Source organism: Diadema antillarum, unplaced genomic scaffold (assembly GCF_040938485.1).
Source record: "Diadema antillarum isolate AM-2024a unplaced genomic scaffold, OU_Dant_1.0 scf00000103, whole genome shotgun sequence".
Lineage (NCBI taxonomy): Eukaryota > Metazoa > Echinodermata > Echinoidea > Diadematoida > Diadematidae > Diadema > Diadema antillarum.
Window position 1 is genome coordinate 225,078 of NW_027270992.1, and position 21,345 is coordinate 246,422.

Below are 21,345 nucleotides of genomic sequence, written 5' to 3' on the forward strand. Positions count from 1 at the left end.
CCAAAGAAACAAACAAACCCACAAATAAAATCACTTTGGCTTTTGGTTTTTGGGTATTTGGTTTCATTTTTTTCTTCCTGTGTTCATTTATTGCTCTTTGATTGTCCCGCAGTGACCTCCTAGAAAGTTCTTAAAATCTGGTACCATCATAATATGCAATGTGAATGAAAAAATGAATACTGTGAAATCGTCTGTATATACTCGGGGTACTGTTGGATGCATAATACGTATATAGTGTGTAGTTTATGTTGAGATTTTCAAACTTTAGAGAACTCTTTTCATAACGTTTATATCATGTTGGCTCACAGGAAACCATGGCGACCAAAGTTTTCATCGCACTCATGGCCCTGCTGGTGGTAGCCATGGCCTTCGAATTCGACCCTACCGACGAGGAGGTCGCAGCCGACGTCGAGTTCATGAAGAGGGACCCGGTCATGCAGGACTTCTGGCTGGCGGAGAAGAGAGGCCAAAGCATGAGGAAGTACAAGGGTGAGTGTTACGTAATCCCCCCCCCCCTCCATCGTCCTGTTGTTTACTATGGTATCTCATTGCTATACGTATCCAGCCCCATGCAAGGCAGTGTGTTTCTTGTGTCATAAAGTACTACGCTGGTTTGCCAACAGTTGAATTGCAGGCATATGCTTATTTAAGAAATTCTTTTTTTGATAATCACAACGCTTTATTCAGGATTGTACGTGGTATAGCTCCAACTAAAACATAATGAAACTAATAATAACCAAGGAAATGTTGCATTTATTTTGATATGAGTTGTAAATCTAAGTTACAAATGCTCGGAGAAGACAAAATGTATAATCTGCAGATAAGATAGCTTAATACAAGATACTTGAGAGGTAATCTATATCTTGCAATTCTAAGAAGCTATACTGGGCTGAACTACTTATGTATATGCTGTCGTGGGAAGATGCCACAGTGATGATCTCTGTTTAGTAAAAATAAAAAAGAGAGAAAAAAAAGAGAGTGAAAATATCATTCCGTTCGTAGAGTGTCCAATGATTCATACAAAACTGTTTTAAGTGGTTTTTACTAATCCTCAAAACTTAGGTTATTGATACGTAACTCTATTCTATATCGGCGTTTGCAGGCTATTAAGCAAACTGTGCGATTTCGTCACCTATTACAATACTGTGGATGTGTATTTTAGTCTGCCATAAGATAAATACTCTCATGGCGCATGGTTCTTAGAAAACGTATTTAAGTTAAACCTGAAAAGATAACCATTCATGATACTAAGTCTAAATCAGCGTGACCTCCGAGAAAGGCTCTGATTTGTTCACATCTATTTGTCTAATTATAGTATAGAGATACATTTTCCTGGCTTATTCCGTTAATTTACAGATAAGAACTTAAGTAAACTGACATTGGAACATTCACTCAAATCCTAGACAGCATTATCATCTGTATTAAACATATTTTTCATGCAGAAGGAGAACAAGAATTAGGAGAAAAATTATGCTTTTTTGCAGCATAGAATAATATCGAACCATTGATATAGTTACAGTATCAAATAAATTGTTAAACTGCTATAAGTGGGTCTATCAACTAAGTAATGTCTAACCATCAGAGTATTCTTTGTCAAGACAGTATAAAATGGGCATCCATTAGGATGTTAAGATTGAGTTTCAGTGTATGATACCAACCTATTATAATCAAAACGGGCAGACTTTGTCATTTGCTTGTGTTCATAACAATATCTATAAGAGAAAGCCTATAAAAGTCCATAAGAGTCCATATTTTGAAGTTAGGGGAATATTGTGTAATACAAATTTAATGAAATGAAAAAAAAAATGAATGATTGCCATACTGTATTTGCATTACATCGCAGGGAGTTGCCAATAATGTGATAGCCGAATTCGGACGTGGGTGGATTTTTCATTCAAGTACGTGTATTTAATTTCCAATGATGGTTTGAACACTGTCTTTTTCTCTCCCTCTCTTCATTTTTCGATATTAGCTTGCGAAAGCGCCCCCGGCTGTTGGTGCATGAGGCGTGGTGGCAAGGTGGCATACTGCGGGGGTAAGTCCACATCTTCAGCCTCGATTATTGTCGATGGCCCCCTGTTGGAGTTCGTAGAGTATATATCGAGTCGAGCATGCGCGCAAGAGCCTTGGTTTATCTGGCTCGCGTCGCTCACCATCAGAATTTTCTCCTAGATCATGACGATATCGACTCTACGGACTCCAACAGCTCCAGGGCTATCGCCACGCAGAGGCTTCGATCCCACCAGGTCAAGTTGCCGTTGCATAATACAACTCCTCTTTTCCCCTCCATCTAGATGTTTCCTCGTCAGTCGAGGGGCTTCCCCATTTTTAGGGACTTCCCCTTTGTCCAGGGACTTGTCCCTCTCTCATTCCACCTATTCAAGGCCATTGCTGAGAGAGTCCTACCATGGTTGGGACCGTCTCAGCTCGTTTTTTCATGTCTTCCCCATTCCTCTTTCCCCGACAACTTCCTCCTCCTCCTCCTCCTCCTAATCCCCTTCAGCATCATTTTACTCAGCCTTTTAGCTCCCCTACCCTGATTTATAATGATTATACAGACATACAGAAATAATGCACGTCCAATTTGTGCATTTTCTCTACAGTATACGTACGTCTCCATGGCAACTGCAAAAGAATCTTTCCCAATTTTTTTGTAAATGCTCAAGCCTTTAGAGATTGATAAGAACGATGTCAATCTGAATGATGATCTTATTTCTTTATTTGCCTAATTGTAAGTAGGCATTATAATCATATAGGCCTACATAATTATTGTCGTTTTGTTTTGTTTTCCAAGTTTGCCTCTAAACACATTAGTCTTAAATCAAACGTCTTTACTCTACCCAGGTGCCGGTGGTGGAGCCATCTAAACACCCTCACCACTCCGGACGGCCTCCTTGATGAAGGGAAACTGACAATGTACAAATCAGACTTGAGTGGAGACTATGCACGACACCATGCACTGCGCAGTGCTACATATTGATTTGACGGGTTGTTATTGCTCTTTTCCGCTGCCTTACAAGGGTTATGCATTTCCCTGAGAAGACAGCATATTCATTTGAGAGATGAATAAAGATACGAAATGATTATGCAAAGCTCAGAAATCATGGTACTGATGTCTTTTTGAAACTTTGTGCAGTGTCGGAAAATAGTTCAACTGTTTGGATGCTGATTGCTGACGACTTGAACACGGTAAATACAAGAAAAAAGTTGAAAAGTGTATATCGGTTATAATCGTGTTACAAGGTGGAAAGAGGACCCGAACTATGTTGTTAAAGAAAGTGGGTGTGACTGTGTGTGTGTGCATGTATGTGTGTGTGTGTGCGTGCGTGTGTGTTCGTGCGTGTGTGTGTGTGTGTTCGTATGTATTTGGTCGTGTGTGCGTTTGTGCGTGATAGCATGTGACAAAATTCGCAAAACGATTGACCAAATAATATGCATTGAGTGATGTGAAACAATTTAAAGTTGTGTCTTTCTCAAAATGTTTATATGGAGAGTGGCACTGTGCCTCACAATATGAACACTGCTAAGATTATTCCAATGATTATATCATATACATTTGAAGAAATGGAGACAACGAAGACACTAATGATTATTGACAAATTTCTTTGTTATGTGTTCAGTTTAAATTAAAAGAAATATAATGAACTAGAACTGAAATATTTTTAATCCCATAACATTTTTTAATCAATTTAAGTTTAGTTTCGTGAAGATCTGGGTAGCGCGCGCCTTGTGGATGCCCGCCCACACTGCTCTTGCTTTTGTCTTATATTTTGCTGATCTTGTATAACGTTTGTGCTTGTGCTGTGTACCATCTGGTTTCTGTTCGTGTAGAGAATCAACTAGACAAATTTGTGGCTCTGGTAAGCTTATTTTGTTACAGTGCCGTCACTGAATTATTTGAGGGTTGCCTCACTCTGTATGCATAGCTTGTACAGCCATGTTGGGTGCATTGCACATGTAGCTACAGGTGCCTTGCTGTTCAGTCAAGCTCGAAGTATTTTTCACTGATCCTGTCACTGCTCAGTGCTATTGTTAATCTACTGAGTACCAGCTGTATGTCATTCACAATGAAGCCAGTCACCTCTATAGCCTTTGTACTTACTGTGATCCTGTTGTGTTATTGCTGTCAAGGGTACTGCCTAGATGCATGTACGCCTAGTATCTGCCTTCATAATGTTAGTGCACATTATGCACAAGCCTATCCATTAATGGGGAAATACGTTGGTACCCCTGTACGCTATTACGCCAACTCAGAGGCCACTTTTCAGAGTTTGTTATTGATATCTGGAGATATAAATCCCAATCCTGGCCCTGAGAGTGGTGGACTGCATTTGTCGACAATCGAAAACTCATCGAATTCTAGACATTCATTATCATATGATACACAAACCCTTCGCTCGTTTAATTCAAGCCATTTTTCAACTAGATGGCGCAATGATAACCCCACTGCCTGGAATCGGATTGTCTCTCTCGGTATTAACAGAAGGCGGAGGACACATAGGGGAAAACGAGGTGGTCATTTTTGCTTTGATAACAATTTGAAGTTAGGTGTTTTAAATGCCCGTTCCCTACGTAATAAATCTTCGGTATTCCAAGATTTTGTTACCGATCACCGTTTAGATTTCACATGTATCTGCGAAACCTGGTTGTCCTCGTCTGATGATGCAGCTATTGCCGATCTTCGTCCGAGCGGCTATACCTTCCATCACTGTCCAAGGGTCTCCAAGCGCGGAGGCGGAGTTGGGTTTCTCTACAAGGACAATCTTCAAGTTGTCATAAACCCATCACGGAAATACACTACCTTCGAGTCAATGCATGGAACTGTTTCGTATGCACACTCCTGTGTGGACATCGTCGTTGTGTATAGACCTCCTGGAAATCACTCTTTCTCAACATTTCTCGACGAGTTCTCACAGTTTCTTGATGAGACTATGTACAGACCATCACCTTTGGTGATCACGGGGGATCTGAACATCCACTTTGACAATACTTCATCCCCAATTACGCTGAGGTTCAATGATCTCATCAGTGGCCATGGCATTTCCCAGCTCGTCTCATCTCCTACCCATGATAAGGATCATATTCTGGATGTCATCATGGTGCGAAACTCTGACAATGTTCTCTACTCCAGCTCCAAGGTCTTTTCCGGTATCTCAGACCATTCTGCAGTTTCCTGCTTGCTCAAGTTTGTAAAGCCTTCTCGTGTTATGTCTGAATTCACCTGCCGCAATATCAAGAAAATCAACAGGACAGCATTCGCCGAGGATATTGTCAGCTGCAAACTGATGTCTTCCCCAACTGACAGTGTGGACTGCGTTGTGGAAAATTACAACTCAGCGCTCAGCAGACTCCTCAATATACATGCTCCTGTAAAGACTCGAAAGATCAGGAAACGCACTGACTGTCCTTGGTACAACTCTGACATTGCAGCGGCGAAGCGGAAACGTAGGAGACTCGAGCGCAAATGGCTTTCCAACGGTAAAAGTGAAATTGACAGGAAATTATTGTGTGCTCAGAAGAATGTGGTAAACTCCCTGCTGAAGAAGGCCAAACGATCTTATTACGTGGGCCTCATCGAAGACTGTGGCGAAGATTCCAAACGGCTCTTCTCCGTTGCCAACCGCCTTCTCAATCGAAAGCAATCTTCACCATTACCGTCCCACACGGACAGTTCTGCAGTGGCCGAGACTTTCATCGATTACTTTCGGAAAAAGGTAGAGACTATCAGTAACAGTCTCTGTCCAGACGAATCGGCGCAGGAGCCCCTCACGACAGCTTCCCTTGAAACCCTGAAGCCCACTGATCCCGACGAGGTCCAAGCTCTTCTTCGCAGATTACCTCCCAAGTCATGTTCTTTAGATCCAGTCCCCACTGTATTGATAAAAGATTGTTCATCCATTTTCGCTCCTATTATTTCAATGATTGTGAACCTAAGTATTGATCAGTGTTACGTCCCCTCATGTTTGAAATCTGCATACATAACACCTCTTTTGAAAAAACCTTCCTTAGACCCAGATTCACTCCAAAATTACCGCCCCGTGTGTAACCTTCCATTTTTGTTTAAAATTTTGGAAAGGATTGTTTTCTCCAGACTTACAGATTATCTCTTGGTTAATACTTTATTTGATCCTTTTCAATCCGCATATCGTCCTTACCATAGCGTAGAAACCCTTCTCCTCAATGTGTCGAATTTCATCCTACAGGAAATGGATCGTGGAAATGTCACTGCTTTGATTTTACTTGATTTGTCCTCCGCCTTCGATACTGTTAATCATGCAATTTTGTTAAACACCCTCCAATCTCTTGGTGTAAAAGGTCAGGCATACGAATGGTTTAAATCTTACCTTTCATGCCATTCACAGGCAGTGTATGTCAACAGCTGTAAATCAAATGCTATGCCTCTCAAATGCGGTGTTCCACAGGGCTCTGTGGGCGGGCCCACCTTGTTTTCCATCTATCTTATTAGCCTGGGACACATATTGCGCCAGCACAAAATTAATTATCACATATACGCTGACGACATTCAATTGTATTTGTCTTTCAAACCTAACCAGGCCGATGCCTTACATGCTTTGAGTCAGCTTGAGAATGCAATGAACGATGTTTATTCATGGCTGAACTCACATTCTTTGAAATTGAATACGGATAAATCTGAGTTTTTAATGTTTGGTTCGAAGACACAATTAGGTAAACTTGACATTAATTTCATCTCTTTTTCCGGCATGTCAATTAGTGTGTCCCAAACCTGTCGCAACCTGGGTGTAATGCTAGATTGTAATATGACTATGTCTCATCAAGTTTCTAGCATTTGTAGATCTGTAAGATACCAACTTCGTAATATCGGCTTCATTAGAAAATATTTGAACCGCTCTTCTACCGAAAAATTAGTCCATGCCTTGATATCCTCTAGGCTCGATTTTGGAAACTCTGTCTTATTTAACTTACCACAAACTCAGCTCTCCATGCTACAGAGGCTTCAAAATGCGGCAGCACGCATCATCACACTATCCAAGAAGCACACTCACATCACCCCTATTTTGAGATCACTTCATTGGTTACCAGTCAAAGATCGCATTATTTTTAAGATTTTACTTTTGACTTTTCATTGCATTCAGGGCGCTGCTCCTCAGTATAACATTGACTTACTCCATAATTACATCCCTGCTAGATCTTTACGCTCATCCAACTCCGGTTCTCTGATAATTCCAAGATTCACTACAATATGGGGCACACGTGCCTTTGGCCATGCTGCTCCCACCTTATGGAATAACTTACCTTCAGCCGTTAAAAATTGTTCTTCATCAGACTCCTTTAAAAGCAGTCTAAAAACTCACTTGTTTAAAGCCTCAATTTGATTACTCATTACATGTACTTGATATTTGTATGTCTTTTACTTCGTCACTTTCTCTTCCTTCCGCGCCTAGAGCACTCTGCAGAGTGGATTTGGCGCTATATAAATCATATCAATTATTATTATTATTATTAAAAACATACCTCTCATGCGCTACAAAACCCTCAAAGAAAAACAAAAACACTCCTTCGAACATGTCTCTCACACAGGTTGAATCTTCCTGAACTTTTCCAAGGCCTTCAAAACTATCAAGTATAAATTACAAGTATACTATACCTATTGTATACGTGCTATGGATATGGCATTTACATTGGTTCAGGGGTTACATGATTTAAAGACAATCGTAGGCCTATGTGCATTTGAATAATAACAAACGTGATCTGACGAATATGTTGTGGAATTCCAACTACAATCTTCATACGTGTAGACCATGCAATCAAGTTACAGGGACTGTACAGTACTGGTTGAGGTAGGGATTCATGTTTTGAACATTCCTAAGTGAGATAATGAAAAGCCTCCTATGAAATCTGAAAGAGCATGTAATTTTAAGAAGGATTCAACATTTATTCGATGAAAATTGGTTTTCAAATGGCTGAGATATCCCAAAAAGTGCTAATAATAAAAGGCGACATGTCCCAACTTTATTAGTATCTCTTTGTTTCACGTTGTTTTTGGATATCTCAGCCATTTCAAAACCGATTTTCATCGAATAAACTTTTGATACCCCCTTAGAACCGCATGCTCTTTGACATCTCATAGAGTGGTTTCTGAATATCTCATAAAACGTTAAAAGCTAAATCTTCACCTCCACCACAACTGTACACACCCTTTAAGGCTGCAAAAAGAACTAAAAAGAACGAATATTATTTTGACACTGTAATGATGTAAGATGTTGATAATCAAGGAAACGAAAGAATATGCGAAAACGATGAAAGAAACAAAATTTAGAGAGAGAGAAAAAAATGACTTAATTGGTATAAACCTGTCTAAGCAATGTAAGGATTTGTATTTCTAAATGTATGACTAAAGGTGACAGAGAAGGGCTGCCATATGTTTTCCACGTTTGTGTTGTTTTATCATGTCTGTTAATTTCCCGTCGTTAATACGCATTGATAAGCTGATGATTGATCCACCTCCACTATCACTCTACTGTATTTTCTTTTTTAATATAATATGTCACCACAAGTAAGGCTCATGTGGGGATTGAGTTGGATTGGAGGTCATAAATAAAAAAAGAATAATATGTCTATTCGATTTTCCTTGTTGTCGTTTCGTCCCATCACCTGAGAAAGAGAGATAGAGAAGACCGAATATTACCAGTGAGTTTCTGCAGGGAGCCCTTCAGGGGTTCAGTAACGGTCATTAATTTTGATATCTCGTTACAATTCAAAACCTTCAGGTTAGATTAAAGCGGTGACTCTGGCGTTACCTTTCCGGTAATGAAATCATGACATTTCCTCGTAAATTAAAGTTTTTCTCCGGCTCCATTGGTCAAGAGGTGACTGTCAAAATTTGATTGGAAGGCAGACAGGGCAAATTGTTCACGTGACCCGTAATCATTCTTTTTAAAGATGTTAATATCTAACCTAAAAAAAAAACCCAAACACGAACCTAAACAAAGAACAATAACAACAAATGCAACAATAACGGCAAAACAAATAGGCGACCTCATCATTTGCGGTTCTTTCTTAGAGGTAATAAAGGAAAGCGGATGATGTAAAATGAGTTGAATTTCTCCCCTTCTCCAGAGGATTCCGCTGTGATTGTAGTTGTAACCAAGACAACTGTCGACAGTTTATTCCACCTGCTGGGAAATATAAACGGTAAGTGCAATTTTCATTTACGGTATCATCACTGCGTTTGATATTCTTTAGCATGTTCATTGAAAGAAAATACAATAACTGTGTAAGATACAGTCCGTGGTGAATGGAAGATTTTCATTCATGAACAGTTCAATACCATATTTTATAGAGAAAACGATCGATTTTAGCAACTTATATCAAGGACGTCATTTTTGTATTCATCTACGTCCATAACACCATTATAATAGCAGATGATGATTAAATCTTGTCAAACTCCGTTGGAAAGTAAAATGCATGTTTGTAGTTACAAGAACGAAAATCATCTTAATTTCTAATTCGACTCCTTGTTTAATACAGTGTACTAAATAAATCGTGACTCTGAATGTGTCATGAAACCATGCATACACGTTATTACTTCAAACATTTTGCATGAATTGGCTGGAAAAATAACAAACAAGAAACAACTGCATTTCCTTTATGTTCATGTATTAATAATGATATGTCTATATGTACAAATATATATATATATATATATCTAAATATATATGTATACATATATTATATATATATATATATACATATATATATATATATATATATATTCTATACACAAACACACACATTTATAGATACATATCATAGAACCCTATACGTAGAATGCGTAATGTCTGAGATATTGTAGCAATTATCTCTATCTTGTCTATAATTTGTTCACAGAACCAAACCAACATGCTATCTAAGGTATTCTGCGTCTTCATGGCTCTCATGGTGGTCACCATGGCGCTCGAGCTCGACCTAACCGACGAGGATATTGCGGCCGTAGTCGAGTTTTTGAAGCGCGACCCAGCACAGCAGGAAGAATTCTTCCTGGACGAGAAGAGGGGAGCAAAGATGAGGGAACTTAAGGGTATGTCACAATCTCAACCAATTTTAGGGGCGGATCCAGGAATAGAAAAAAAAGAAAGGGGGGGGGGGGGGCGCCTTTGCAAAATCAAAAGAGAGCGCAAGCACCCCCCTTTTATTCTTTTTATCAAGATTTGACTAAAGATACAGAGGGGGCGCGCACCCGGTGTGCCCCCTCTGGATCCGTCACTGAATTATAAGAAATTTTCACGTGATTTTTAGACTTTTGCATTGAACATCAATCAATTGAGTGTACTGGATACCGAGTTTCAGAATTTATACTGATTGTGATGAGGAATATGACCGTTTTCCAAATTTGTAACAAATCACAATGAACGAGGATGATGACATCACAGCAGCTTCACACAAAATGCGTGATTGGATGCTCAGGGAAGCAAAGAAGAAGAAGAAGAAAAAAAGAAGTAGAAGAAGACAGAAGAAGAAGAAATAAAAAGCATGAATAAATTCTACACAGGTGAATTTTTTTACGCAAGTAGTGTTTTAATTGTATTACAATTCTACAGTACAGTACAGGAATATGTAAGCCTCGTATGTCATCATGATACTTGTTCATTGTTATATGTTTAGTATTTTTTTATCATATTGGTTTATCTGCTCAATGAAAACAATAAATATCACAAATACAAACATGACACTATCGGTTGTATCGATGTATAACCTGATATGAAACAATATAAATCGTCTGGAATTTCGGTAGCAATTCTCTCTTAAATAGTCCTGCCTTTATGGAAATCTTTGCACAGTATGGGTGCACATCACGAGCTGAGCCCCCACAAGAGTTATACAGTTTTTCAACGAAATCAGTAGACCTCAATGTTTCCTTCACCGTCTCTTTGAACAAGTGACAAACATGAAAATAGACTTCTTTACTTGACCAAGATTAATGGTAACAATCATGAGCTGCTCCATAGCCCCTGGATGATTTCTGCACATTTTGTCCTTGTTATATTTTTCTTGTTGATAATACAATAGCGGTGTTCATTTATATATACATTTTGTAATCATAATCATTATAGGAATATGGAACTTGGAACTATTTGTATGATTATGATGATGATGATGTAGAAAAAAACAACCAACAAATCAATAATCATATCACATGAAACTCATCCAGTGCAGTGCGGATCCAGGAATTCCACAAAGAGGGGGCGACTTTACAAACTTAAAGGGGGCGCACGCACCCCATTTTTAAATTTTTATTTCTTTTCTTTAAAAAAAAGGGGGGCGCCCGATGCTCCCCCCCCCCCCGATCCGCTACTGCAGCGGAGGTAGATTCTATTTATAGTCCATGGGCCAGGCCAGATATTGGTACCATCTGAGGTGGCAATACCTTTTTGGTGTCATTTTGTTTGTCGGGCATAGATATGCTTATCAAGCTATGATAGCATTTCCAAATGAGTAGCTTAGTTATAGTAAATGAATTTTAAATCAATTTGGTCTCGTTGTTATATCCCTGTACTTCTGAATCGAGACCAACCGCTATACAAAGAAGAGCACTGTCTTCTTTATGTTCACAGGTGTTCTCTTGTAAACGCGGTGCGCTTAGTCTTTATTCAAGGCAGCAAAGGGAATATCCAAGGGTTATGATGTCCACAGCGCTTAGTCTAATAATCAAGACTGCGAAGGGAATATCCAAAGCTTATAATACAGTGTATATCCCTTTATCTAAAAACAACAACAACAAAAAAGCAATTTCTAGTGAATTCTAGCGTATTTTTCAATTATTTATCATTTTCCGGTGAAAACGCTATGGTGAAAACGCTAATACCACGCCAATGTCGCTTATTTCCATCCAACAATGAAAGATTATGCAAAAACAATGTACCGGTACACTACAATATATTATGATTAATAATGTTGTAAATGAACAGAGTGATTTTTGTTTAAAACTGATGTATTTGTTGAGAGGGTGGTATAAAAACAGTATAGATAATCCCTTTTATTAGGAACTTTAAATATGATTAACGGTACATTGGTCTAGATAAAGACTAAGCGCACCGCGTGACAGCTGTGGACATCATAACCCTTTGAATATTCCCTTCGCTGCCTTGCAAAAAGACTAAATGGCACCGCGTTTACAACAGAACACCTGTGGACATACAGAAGGCAGTGCTCTTCTTTGTATAGCGGTTTAGTTTCGATTCAGAAGTATAGGGATATAAAAACGAGACCAAATTGGTTAAAAATTCATTTATTATGACTAAGCTACTCATTTGGAAATGCTATCATAGCTTGATAAGCATATCTATGTCCGACAAACAAAATGACACCAAAAAGGTTTTGCCACCTCGGGTGGTACCAACAACCCATTTTTCGGCTCTTGGCCCATGGACTATAAATTTGTTTGGTGATTTGTTTTATATGATTAGCTTGCAACCACGCCCCGGGCTGCTGGTGTACGCGGAGGGGTAACCATGTCGTCTATTGCCAAGGTAACGTTTCTGTTCTTTGATGGCTACGATGTCAGTTTAATGTATGACAACATTGTTTATCAACCAAAGTCAGTCACATTTTGCGCAAAGTATGTAATGTAAAACATTGAAGGCGGAAGCTGTTTGCTTTTGCAGGCTTGATTCTCACTTATTGCGGGTATTTTCTTTCTTTTACAAATTGCAATTATTCTTTGAATTAAGGAATAAATAAGAGAAATATCAAGAAAGAAAACAACCTTATGAGTATCGGAGTTTCGTGATAACATTGTTTGTTGAAACGGGATTGCACTGCACAGCAAATGAAGCTCAACTGAGAGGAAAAGAGAGAGTTAAGTTACACTGCAAAAAGTCCGGTGTTAAATAGTGAACACCGAGCTGGTGTTAAATTTTCGGTGCTCATTTATGGTGTTAAATTAACACCTCCGGGTGTCATTTCCAAATTTTAAACTGTTTTTTGAAGAGTTTCTTAGTAACTGCACTTCTTGTTGATTTTTAATTTAAACAAGACGATCAAGAATTTTACATCAAAATACTAGATTTTTGAAAAAATGTGAAAATAAATTTACATCAAAGTAACACCAGCTGGTGTGGTCTCTTATTGAAGCTGGACGGGTGTTAAACCACTGATATTAACACCAACAAATATCAAATCAACACCATGTGGTGTCATTTTTAAATTAACACCAGGTACAGTGTCAAATTAACACCACGAAGTGTCAGGTGAACACTTTTCAACACCATCACAGTGCATTTTCAACACCTGTGGGTGTGGTCCTTTATTGAAGTTTGATCGGTGTTAGATTTAACACCCGTGGTGTTAAATCTAACACCGATGTTTTTACAGTGTACTTGTTCGAGTAATTCTTACGCATATTGGATGAAAAAGAAGCATCCCCCCCCCAAAAAAAAAGAAGAAAAGCAGCAGCAAAAAAAAAGAAGAAAGAACTGTTTATCTAACTGGATAGATTCGGCTTGTTTATTTGTTCGTAGGCAGATGATTCCGTCTAATTCTAACGTGTTTAAAAGTGTGATCATGAGATGGATTTATGTGTGATTTTCCTCTTTGCATCGACGAGGTTCTTTATTATCAGTTGTACAACCTCTTAGTTACATTCATCAAACTCAAGAAAATAAACAGAAAAAAATCTCATTATTTTTTCAGGTGCTGGTGCCGGCGTAATCTAAGATCTATCACCTGCTGGAAACTGGAGGCTACTTTTTTAGTCATGGCTGAATGAATCATTAACACCTACCTACCAAAAGAAGAAGAGCAAAAGTGACTTTCTGTTTTCGTTTCTTAGATATTTTTGAAAACATAGACTCTTGGCACTGTAGTTGTTATGGTAACATTATGTGACGACACTTGCACTGACAAGTCTGACGTATAGTCACTGATCACCTCTTGTTAAAGTAGGACTTTATTTTTCTTTAATTCTCAAAACCCAGTAAGCTTTCCAATGATTTTGTCATGTACAGGCCACTGTAGAAATGACGAGAAATCAGGCGTGAACATTCAATACAGTTTGAGAAAGTCGGTCTTGATTTTTAAACGCACCTAAATATTCAGTTTAGATTTCGCAACAGTGTAGGATCGGAGAGGTGATGTTCTCTTAGATTCTATTGATATTATATATATCTTATTGTTACTTTGCGAATGAATAATGTTACTTTGTAGTTTTCTAGGCTTCAGTGCCTGCGACATTATCAAGGTAATGTAATTAATTTGCTGCACATGATGGGAAAGTGGCATTTGCTCTTTGGAAAAGGGTTTTTCGAATAAATTAGATGAGTATTGATGCATTAATTGGTGAAGTATTTCATGAAACTTCATTGAAGTGGTGGTACGTACATCCGGAAAGAAGTAGAAGAGAGAGAGAGAGAGAGAGAGAGAGAGAGAGAGTCCAAAATATAACAAACCAAATAGCCAAGTTTGTCTTTATTGTCCTTGTTGACTATGTTTTGTTTTATTGTTCTTTGAAAATCTGCGGAGTAACACTGGTGAAGTTCTGTATTTTTTTTTTCTCTCTGTCGCCAATTTATTCTTAATGGAGAGTACACACTTTTTATAGGTATGAGAATCTGTAGTCCTGTCTGTGTGGGTGTGTGGGTGTGTGTGTGTGTGTGTGTGTGTGCGGGCGCGTTTGTATGCTTTTTATTGTCTTTTATATATAGCTTGTATCTTGTTTAAGGAGCAAATCTTGTTTGGAGCAAAGTTGGCACTCATATATATATATATATATATATATATATATATATATATCAGGGGCGTCACCAGCTTTTTTTCAAGAGGGGTGCGTTTTGACACTAAATGTTTACGAGATTTTTTGGACAGACATTTGGAACATAGGAAGCTCTCAATCCCTAGATTTTTACTGTTTTTTGAGGGAAACCAAGCGGGGAAAGGGCACCGGCGTAGATAGGATTTAATCTGGGGGGGGGGGGGTAGTATGCGAGGGAGCGAGCAAGGGTGGGGGGAGGGTGTGGAAGTGCCGGAGGGGGTTGTACCCCCTATAAATGGATTATGGAATGACGGTGTGAAACGACAAATTACTGGCAGCGATATCAGGAGAATGGCATAACGGCTACATGCGAGCGAGCGGAGCGAGCGAACTTGAAAATTTTGACATTATGCCGTTTGTAGCCATATTTTTTTGCTTTGGAAATTAAGGGGGGCACACCGGGCGCAACTGCTGGCAATTACTGGCAGCAACATCAGGTGAATGGCATAATAATCAAATGCGAGCGAGCAAAGAGAGCGAGCTTGGAAATTTTGACATTTTACAGTCCAAAAACTGCCATTTGGAGCCATATTTTTTCGCTTTGGAAATAAAGGAGAGGTGGGGGGCGCAACGGGCGCAACTACCGGTAATTACTGGCAGCAACATCAGGAGAATTGCATATCAATTAAATGCGAGCGAGCGAGCGAGCGAGCGAGCGAGCGAGCTTGACAATTTTGACATTTTACAGTTAAAAAAAACTGCCGTTTGTAACCATATTTTTTTGCTTTGGAAATTAAGGGGGGGGGGGGCACACCGGGCGCAACTGCTGGCAATTACTGGCAGCAACATCAGGTGAATGGCATAACAAATAAATGCGAGCGAGCGAAGAGAGCGAGCTTGGAAATTTTGACATTTTACAGTCCAAAAACTGCTATTTGGAGCCATATTTTTTCGCTTTGGAAATAAAGGAGGGGTGGGGGCGCAACGGGCGCAACTGCCGGTAATTACTGGCAGCAACATCAGGAGAATTGCATAACAATTATTAAATGCGAGCGAGCGAGCGAGCTTGAAAATTTTGACATTTTACAGTCCAAAACTGTTTGTAGCCATATTTTTGTAGCCATATTTATTTTTTTTTTTTTTTTTTTTGCTTTGGAAATTAAGGGGGGGGGGGGGGGGGGCGCACCGGGCGCAACTGCTGGCAATTACTGGCAGCAACATCAGGTGAATGGCATAACAATTAAATGCGAGCGAGCCAGCGAGCGAGCTTGAAAATTTTGACATCATACAGTAAAAAACAAACAAGCTGCCGTTTGTAGCTATATTTCTTCGCTTTAGAATTTAAGGGGGCGCATCGGGCGCAACTGCTGGCAAATACCGGCAGCAATATAAGGAGAGCATAATGATTACATTCGAGCGAGCGGAACGAGCGAGCTTGAAAATTTTACATTTTACAGTCCAAAAACTGCCATTTGTAGCCATATTTTTTTAGCTTTGGAAATTAAGGGGGAGGGGCACCGGGCGGAACTGCTGGCAATTACTGGCAGCAACATCAGGTGAATTGCATAACGATTAAATGCGAGTGAGCGAAGAGAGCGAGCTTGAAAATTTTACATTTTACAGTCCAAAAACTGCCGTTCTTAGCCATATTTTTTCACTTTGGAAATTAAGGGGGCGCACCGGGCGCAACTGCAGGCAATTACTGGCAGCAACATCAGAGAATGGCATAAAGACTAAATGCGAGCGAACGGAGCGAGCGAGCTTGAAAATTTTGACATTTTACAGTCCCCAAACTGCCGTTTGTAGCTATATTTTTTCGCTTTGGAAATTGAGGGGGGGGTGGGGGGGGGCGCACCAGGCGCAACTGTCGGCAATTACTGGCAGCAACTTCAGGAGAATGGCATTACGACTAAATGCGAGCTTGAAAATTTTGACATTTTGCTGTCCAAAAACTGCCGTTTGAAGCTATATTATTTTTCTTTTTTCGCTTTGGAAATTAAAGGGGGGGGGGGGGGGGGAGCCCGGTGCGCCCCTCCCCCTGGATCCGCCACTGGTAGTCAAGTGTGTGGTTTATGTTCATGAGGTGGCGTCGAAGTGACCAAGCGGGGAGAAGGGTCCAAAAACTTTACTTAGAGCATCCCCTAAACTATTGTGCGTGTTTGTTTGTGTGTGTGTATATGGAAAAGTTAGGAATTAGCCAGGTCAAGGTCTTTTTATTGGCAATGCAAGATATTTTTATATAGACTAGTATGTAAAGCAACACTGCAAAATCAATGATCTAGCTTTGATATAACGAAGGTACAAAGGTGTACATTCTATACATCACATTGCGCAACATTGTAGCGACTCTTCGTTTCGGATGTACTGAGTACACTGCGCACATCCTGCTTATAATTATGCAGAATGCCAACCAGGAATCACGCTGAATCACAATGTTTTGTCGGGTCCGGGCTTTTTGAACAATGTTTCACACTATATACCTATTTAATTATGGTTAAAAGAAATCATAGAAAAAATCTTATTTCTTGATCACCCTTTCATTCAAAAGCAGTTTACTAACACTTGAACTACTATTTTTGTAAGTCTTTTTTTTTTAAACCAGCGGATTGGGAGGGGGGCGCACCCCCCCCCCCCTCCGTAGTTACGCCACTGCTTTTGGGTGAAATAATTGGACAGATTTCTTGAATTCTAACAAAAAAGCAAGAAAATCTTTTCATCGCGGGAATTATGATTATGTGGGGTGGGGCAATTGGTGCGCTTGCCTTCCAATATTTTATGGGGGCAACATTTTTGTTTTCTTTCAAAGCAAGAAAATCTTACTTCGGGAATTATTAATTATGGGGGGCAAAAAATATGCTTGCCCCTTCCAATATTTTTATGGGGGTAACTTTTTGTTTTTCTGTCAAAAAAAAAATAAGAAATCTTCTCGTCTCTGGAATTATGGGGGGGGGGGGGTGGTGGGCAAAATGATATGCTTCCCCCTCCATCTTTTTTCCATTTTTTTTTTTAATGAGGCTAAGGCTCGTTCTAGGGCTGGCAATATGGATTGGTCAGAAGTAACGTACATAGACCCTACATACTTGTATATATAAGTAGCTCACGTACATGCAAACGTGTATAAGTGCTCCGTATCGTACGGATGTACAGTACGGTCGATAAATAGTATAACACTGTAGAATACAGTGCTGCAGAACCAAGGGTGCGAATTGTTTTTGCCGACGATTTTTTTTTTGTGCGTGTGTGTGTGTGTGTGTGTGTGTGTCCCTGGTGGAAAATATAAAAAAAGAAAAAGAAAAGAGTAATTACTAGTATTTAGCGTCCGGCGCACAGTGGGCCAGGTGTGAATGAAAGTGCGCCAAAATAGGGATTTAGTCACTGGAAGGAAATTTATTTTTTTCATATCCTAGGCACAGATTACATCCTCCTGAACACCTCTGATCAATAGTTTTTCTTGAAATTAATTTTAAGTGGATTGTTTATCTACAAAAAGACTCAAAATTTGTGAATACTAGGTAAAAAATGAGTAAATGCAATATTTTAGTTTTCAAAAGGTTTCCGTCGAACAAGACGTTTGACCCACTTCAAATTTTCAACACGTGTGTCAAATAAACTATTTTAAATGATCATAAACTCTACAGGCCAAATTTTATTCCCCCTGAAAGTAATTTGGGTCAAAACAAGGATTTTTTTGGCTAAAAATAGCAAAATTCTTTTCATGTGCAAAAATGGTCAACATTCCTGCCGATTCCCGCGCTAAAAATATCACAATCGCCTTGGCTGTAGTTCCCGCTTTACAATGATACCAAACTTGGCTGCAATCTTCCGCAATCTTGTGAAGAAAACCCAATTTTCCATTCGCATGTTTGCCTGGTTTTTGCCAAAATCTCGCGTGCGGTGGAAGCACGCACCCAATGGATCCTCATACGCAGGCAAGACACACAACAATTAGAGACCACAGAGTTGCAAGAGAGAGAGAGGGGGGGGGGGGGGGGGGGAGAGAGAGAGGGGGGGGGGTCTGGGGAGGGGCGGGGTGTCATGTTCATCATGATTGATAGGTGTGCATGGTTTAATGTTTACATCAAGCCAGTGAAATTACATTATATTTTGATGCCAGAGTTTCTTCTTTGAAGGTAATAGTAGGGCAAATTATGTAGCAAAAATTGGTCGAGATGCTCACATCCGGCGGAAAGTATGAAATTTTGCATATTGGGGTATTTTAGGGTGCTGATTTCAAAAATTGCCGGATCCAAGAGATCTGACCACGGGGTCGGCCGCCATTTTCAATTCCAATATGGCCGCCATCACAAACAAGTTTAAAGAACCCTATCTTTAGTTCTGAATGACCTGTGGCTCCAAAATTTGGAATACAAAAGCGTTTTGACATATTGAATTTGCTGAAAGATTAATTTAAAGTGTCTGACAAACATGGAATGGCCGCCATTTTGAATTCCAATATGGCCGCTTCTACAAAATGTTCAAAATCCCTATACGAGTTCTAAGTGGTGAGTGACGCTGAAATTAGGCGCAAACAAGTATTTTAGCATAATGAGTTAAAAAATTGACTAATGCGATGTGTCAGACAAACGCAATGCCCGATATTTTGAATTCCAATATGGCTGGGAAGACAAACATCACGACTTACATTCACGGGCATGCCAAAAAGTGCAGCACAAATGAAACATCATGCACTTTTCACTGACGTCACAATGTAAATACAGCAGCGCGCACTCAATCAGCTACAAACGCGCACTCAATCATGTAGCCTAATTCACAAAGCCGAGATAGAGATTTTCAACACTGCAACTTGACAACTATGTAGGAAAATTTAAATTGGCTGCCGTGCAGCTTGTCAGACATATGAAATAAGTCTGTTATTGATGTTATCATTATTATCACCACGCTTTAAAATATAAAATTTCAATGAATTATGTCATTCAGAACTGAGTAGGGATCTTTGACGGCGGCCATATTGAAATTCAAAATGGCGGCCGACCCCGTTGTCAGATCTCTTGGATCCGGCAATTTTTGAAATCAGCGCCCCAAAATACCCCAATATGCAAAATTTCACACTTTCCGCCGGACGTGAGCATCTTTTTCACATATCTGCCCCACTATAAGGAATATCCTCTTATCATAAATAATCTTAAAGTGTCGATAAACAGTTCATGTTACTTTGTTTTAGCATGATGGTTTCGCGGTACATATCATAGGCTTCTGCTTCTGTTATTGTGTAGGGTTATTGAGATGTAAGGTTAGTTTCCAGTGTGGGTGTCAATGATCTTTTTTTTTTTCCTGTATTGAAATATGCATTCGTCCGAACCAGAATTCTTCATGCCTTATGCATGCCTGTAGACGACTGCACGCGAGAAAAACATCTCGCACTGACAACATCAGCGATGTTTTTTTCACAGACTGATGGTAACGGGTGACATATATAGTAATCAGTAGCAAATCTCTGCGAGTACAGAAATCACATCCGCTTCCCGCTGATGTTCAGAAAATGTTGAAAGATCCAATAATCCAGGACATTGCTGCGAGTGACGCAGTAGAGAGTGACTGTGATTCAGAGTAATTTCAATATTTTGAACAGGTTGCTTCAGTGATACAGGTATGCGGTATTTTTTTATGTTTTGTTTTGTTTTTTGTTTTCCGGGCTACAGAGGGCGCACTTAACATAATAAATCTTTCAAATTTCCTTTTCAATTTGTGTACAATGTTTGTTTCTCACTTGTCTCGTATTTGCATTGTTAACGCATGCATTTTCAAGAGAGGACATCATATACAGCAAACTATTGATTAAATATACCAAAAAAAAAAGTCCTGAAGGGCGCCCCTCTAAGTGTGACCTAAGTCTGAACCTTTGACGTCTTTCCTGTATTTTTTCTTTTGTTTTGTTACTTTTCATGTTGTTTCTGCACATGCGTTACAGCTACAGTTCGCAATATCAATTTTCTGACATGGGAAAACTGTTGTAACGTGAGAAATATTATATTTCTCATTGGATGTTCACAGCCAATCAGAAATCGCTATATAAATGACGTCATAGCTGTTGAAAATATTTTCATTGCATTCTACGGGTCTGATTACCCCTAGATACTACACCCCCTCCAATTTAGCATACATTTTAAGTTGATCTCGGTGAATATGAATTTTGGCGCACTTTGGAGCCATTCTGGCCCACTGTGCGGCGTTGAGGTCGCTCGCAGACTGATTTTTTTTTTTTTTTTTTTTTTTTAAAGGATCTGAAGGGGGGTGCGTTCGCACCCAACGCACCCCCCCTGGTGACGCCCATGTATATATATACATAATATATATATATAAAAGGATATGAATATAATTGTATGTATGCATAACATACATATTATATACGTACTCCACTAATAATATTCAGGATCAATCTCGAAAGCGCTAAACGCATAGTACTATAATGTCGGTTTTCTATATTGAACTCATTCATGTGTTTTGTTATCACCAGAATGGGAAAACGTCTTTGATACAAGGACAGTAAATCTTATAGAAAATGCTTACATGATGTATCAACCAGCTGTATTTAATCTATTATCCCGACGAACAGCATTAAACAAAAAAGACATTGTATCCACAGTCCTAATGATAGC

General features: G+C 39.4%; 1 protein-coding gene across 1 annotated transcript; it reads left to right on the top strand.

The window, feature by feature from the left end:
- Window positions 1-314: 314 nt before the first annotated feature.
- Window positions 315-10,843, top strand: LOC139718981 (uncharacterized). The gene is made up of 5 exons (XM_071630421.1): window positions 315-489; window positions 1,973-2,035; window positions 4,669-5,873; window positions 9,871-10,060; window positions 10,821-10,843. The coding sequence occupies exons 1-5, from the start codon at window positions 315-317 to the stop codon at window positions 10,841-10,843; spliced, it is 1,656 nt and encodes a 551-aa protein (XP_071486522.1).
- Window positions 10,844-21,345: the final 10,502 nt, after the last annotated feature.